The 4,331-nt window shown below is 38.7% G+C and overlaps 1 protein-coding gene across 2 annotated transcripts in view; it reads left to right on the top strand.

Moving 5' to 3' along the window:
- Nucleotides 1-4,331, top strand: part of ANO10 (anoctamin 10) — a 262,387-nt gene that overhangs the window by 20,933 nt on the left and 237,123 nt on the right. For both annotated transcript variants that reach the window (XM_017876324.1, XM_017876325.1), the window contains exons 3-4: nucleotides 414-611; nucleotides 2,001-2,135. In XM_017876324.1, coding sequence (XP_017731813.1) covers nucleotides 414-611; nucleotides 2,001-2,135 — 333 coding nt within the window. The remainder of the gene's footprint in view (nucleotides 1-413; nucleotides 612-2,000; nucleotides 2,136-4,331) is intronic.

Raw genomic sequence — 4,331 nt, forward strand, 5'->3', positions numbered from 1 at the left:
CCAGTGTAATTGTATTACATTTTGGTTTTCTTTTACTGAAACATTTTGTTCCAAATTAATTTTCTTAAATTTTGGTCTATTATGTTTATATTAAACTGCAGTCTTTGTTCTATATTTTTATTTAGTGCACTTTTATACCTAGAGCTCGTAAATACTGAATTCTTGTCTCATCTCCTTCACATTTGAATAAGTGGGAGGTCACTTACTGCTACATTTTCAGTTTTGCATTTATTGAAAACTATAAAGAACTGCCATCCCTAATGTACTTATGTTATTTACTTGGAAGATGGATTTAAATTGTTAATATAATTTCTTTTTCTTCTACCAGACTAGAAACATTATATTTATTTAGAAAGTTTTATTTTGAATCTTTTATGTTTGTCTAAGATTGTACTTATCTTTTGTTTTTGAAGGTGCCCAGTTGTTGTTTAGACCATTGTTAAATAAATATGAACAAGAAACACTAGAAAATCAGAACTTATATCTTGTTGGTGCCTCCAAGATTAGAATGTTACTGGGAGCAGAAGCAGTGGGATTGGTAAAAGAGTGCAATGATAACACCATGAGAGCCTTCACATACAGAACCAGACAGAACTTCAAAGGTTTTGATGGTAAGCCCTAAGTTCTTTGTCTCTGTTAGAATCCATTTATCAAAAAGAAGTTTATGATGAATAGATCAAATAGTGAGTATTTTTTCAGTAAAGGATCAAATAGTGAATATTTTAGGCTTTGCAGTCCGTGTGGTCTCTGCTGCAGTTACTCAACACTGGCATTGTAGAGCAAAAAAGCAGCCATAGACCATAAGTAAGTGAATGGGTGAGGCCGTGTTCAATAAAACTTTATTTATAAGACCATGTGGCAGGCTAGATTTGGCCAGTTGCCATCCTTTGCCTCCCCTGGATGAACACAAATTAGAAGAACATATGTAACTTATTTATATATTCTATTCTAATTCTTATGAGTATTCAGTAGCTTGATACAGAAAAATCCTTTTTTTGGAATGCAGAATGATTGTCACCAATCAATTCTAAGTTAACAAAATACTCCAAAAAAAGTATTATATTTTCTAACTCTACAAGAAAACAGTCATGTAAAAAGAAATTAACTATAGAAAGTTGCATAAGTAGAGATTATTTTCTACAAATAACCACATGTGAATATTTATTAGAAAAAATTTGTAGTAATGAGAAACACAGTAGTAGTTCAGTACCTTAGAAACCTCATTTCCTGAATTTTCTGGCTCCTGCTGAATGTGATAGGGTCATTGGTTCTATACTGGCCCCAAAACAGGTTCTAGTAGAGAATATTTTGAGGAAAGAACTGGGAAAGCCAGGGTGGATATGATAACAGGATGGGAGCTTAGCTTCAGAATCAAACTGATCCCTGCCAGGGCTTTCAGAGTTAGAAGATGTGATTAGACTTCTTTGGATTCACTTACTCTGGATTTTTATACCTGAGTGAATAAATGTTCAAGATGAAATTTACCTTATTTAAGAGGATTCACCTGTCAAATAGCAACAATATTTTCTTACAAGACTTTCTTCTCTCTCATTAATGGAAAGGATGTTTGACTCCAGAAGGGAATGGAATGGGCTTGAGAGTTTGAAGGAGGATAATTTGCCATATAGGCAAACTTCTTCAATTCCATCCCTGGTTTAACACAATAATATGTTAATGAGTTTAATATATTATTATAATTTAAGAACATACTGCTTTCTGCTCATTGGTACTAAATGAAATCAATTATATGCTTTTTGAATGTTTCTACTATAAGTATTAAAATGGTTATTGTAGAATTGTATTATGTGAAGGCATAACATAATTTTTTATTCTTATAAAATATCTAAGGAGCTTTATGTTCCATTTAATTTACCAGCTTCATATTTTGATTACTTATGTTAATTACTTCTTGTTTACACCATTGTTTCTCTAATTTCAGGTAATTGGAATATTTTTATTTTGATTACTACTAAAATCTGGTAATTTCTGTTTTATTTTAGATAACAATGATGATTTCCTGACAATGGCAGAATGTCAATTCATTATCAAACATGAACTTGAAAATCTTAGAGCTAAAGATGAAAAAATGATCCCTGGCTACCCCCAGGCAAAGCTGTATCCAGGAAAATCATTGTGTAAGTCATTATGTCAACCAGCTTTTTCCTTTTTTTTGAGACGGAGTCTCGCTCTGTCGCCCGGGTTGGAGTGCAGTGGCCGGATCTCAGCTCGCTGCAAGCTCCGCCTCCCGGGTTTACACCATTCTCCTGCCTCAGCCTCCGGAGTAGTTGGGACCACAGGCGCCCACCACCTCGCCTGGCTAGTTTTTTGTATTTTTTAGTAGAGACGGGGTTTCACCATGTTAGCCAGGATGGTCTCGATCTCCTGACCGCATGACCCACCCGTCTCGACCTCCCAAAGTGCTGGGATTACAGGCTTGAGCCACCGCGCCCGGCCACCTTTTTTCTTAATAGACATAAATAGCAAATTATAGATGCCTTTTTCCCTCTTACAGAAGAATTTACACAAACTTACAATGACTTGTATTTTTATGAACATATCTTTTCCCCTTGGAACCTCAGTATATTGCACCTTTAAATCAATGTTTGTTTTGTGTTGTTGACTACTTATTTATCAAGGTCTCATAGCATACAGTTAGCTTAAAATCCAGTGTGAACACATATACATATTACTCAATTAAAATGAGCAAAGTTTACTTTATGCCCTAACATTGTACATGAAAATCTGTGGAGGAATATAAAAGGGAAGACATGATGTTTTCCTGGAGCACTCTTTCCATTTCCTCTGATGTCACTGGGTATGCAAATTAGAATTTTGCAACTTTTTGGTTTTGTGTGATTTCATTTTAATGAGGATACTAGTTTGCAAATGAAAGAGTTTATTACAATGCATAATTCCAAATTTGCTTCAAACCAGATAGTGGCAAAGCTTCAGAACATTTTTGCTGCCTGAGATACACTTTAAACATGTAAGCTTCTCTGTCCCCTAGTCTGTTTTTTTTTTTGTTGTTGTTGTTTTGTTTGTTTGTTTTTTTGAGACAGTCTTATTCTGTCACTCAGAATGGAGTGCAGTGGTGTGAACATGGCTCACTGCGGCCTCCACCTCAGGGGCTCAAGTAATCTCCTGCCTTAGCCTTCTGAGTAGCTGGGACCACATGGTTTACGTTTAATAGTGTAATACCACCTTCCAATCTTCATCCAGGTGTTACTGGTGGGTCTTTGTTCTTAGAGCTCCCAAGGTGGGGGCGGGTCGCTCCCAAGGAGGGGGCGGGCGGCTGGGGCAAGCGGCTCCCAAGATGGGGGCAAGCCTTTTGTTCTCTGACCTGGGGTTCTTGGCTTCACAGATTCCAAGGAATGGAACCTTGGGCCATGCGATGAATGTTACATTATAAGCTGTAAGTCACAGCTTATAATGTGGAACCCAGCAACTAGTGTTTAGCTCCATTAGGATGAACCTGGGCACTTAGCTGCGCAGGAACAATGGCGAGCTTCTAGCCCAATCGGGAGCGGCAGTGGGTGCCTTGCTGGATCAGAAGCGTGGCAGACGCCCTGTGGGATCCGGAGGGGTAGAAGTCAATGGCGGGTCTGCGACTGCGGCGAACAGCAGTGGTGGACCATGAGCAAAAGCTCAGCTCGAGCCAGAACAAACAGGAACCAGAAGAGTGTGCAGTTGCCAGATTTGATAGAGTGAAAACAGAGCTCCTATACCAGGGGAGGGGACCCAAAGTGGGTTGCCGCTCCCTGCTCGAATGCCTGGGTTTGTATCCCTATCATTGTCCCTCCCCCGGTGCTCTCAGGCGATAGATGATTTGACTATGTCTTTTTTTTTTTAATTATACTTTATGTTCTAGGGTACATGTGCACAACGTGCAGGTTTGTTACATATGTATACATGTGCCATGTTGGTGTGCTGCACCCATTAACTCGTCATTTACATTAGGTATATCTCCTAATGCTATCCCTCCCCGCTTCCCTCACCCCACAACAGGCCAGGGTGTGTGATGTTCCCCTTCCTGTGTCCAAGTTTTCTCATTCAATTCCCACCTATGAGTGAGAACATGCGGTGTTTGGTTTTCTGTTCTTGTGATAGTTTGCTGAGAAAGACGGTTTCTAGCTGCATCCGTGTCCCTACAAAGGACATGAACTCATCCTTTTTTATGGCTGCATAGTGTTCCATAGTGTATATGTGCCATATTTTCTTAATCCAGTCTATCATTAATGGACATTTGGGTTGGTTCCAAGTCTTTGCTACTGTGAACAGTGCTGCAATAAACATACATGTGCATGTGTTTTTATAGCAGCATGATTTATAAT

The sequence above is a fragment of the Rhinopithecus bieti genome, unplaced genomic scaffold (assembly GCF_001698545.2).
Source record: "Rhinopithecus bieti isolate Rb0 unplaced genomic scaffold, ASM169854v2 scaffold_9581, whole genome shotgun sequence".
Classification (NCBI taxonomy): Eukaryota; Metazoa; Chordata; class Mammalia; order Primates; family Cercopithecidae; genus Rhinopithecus; species Rhinopithecus bieti.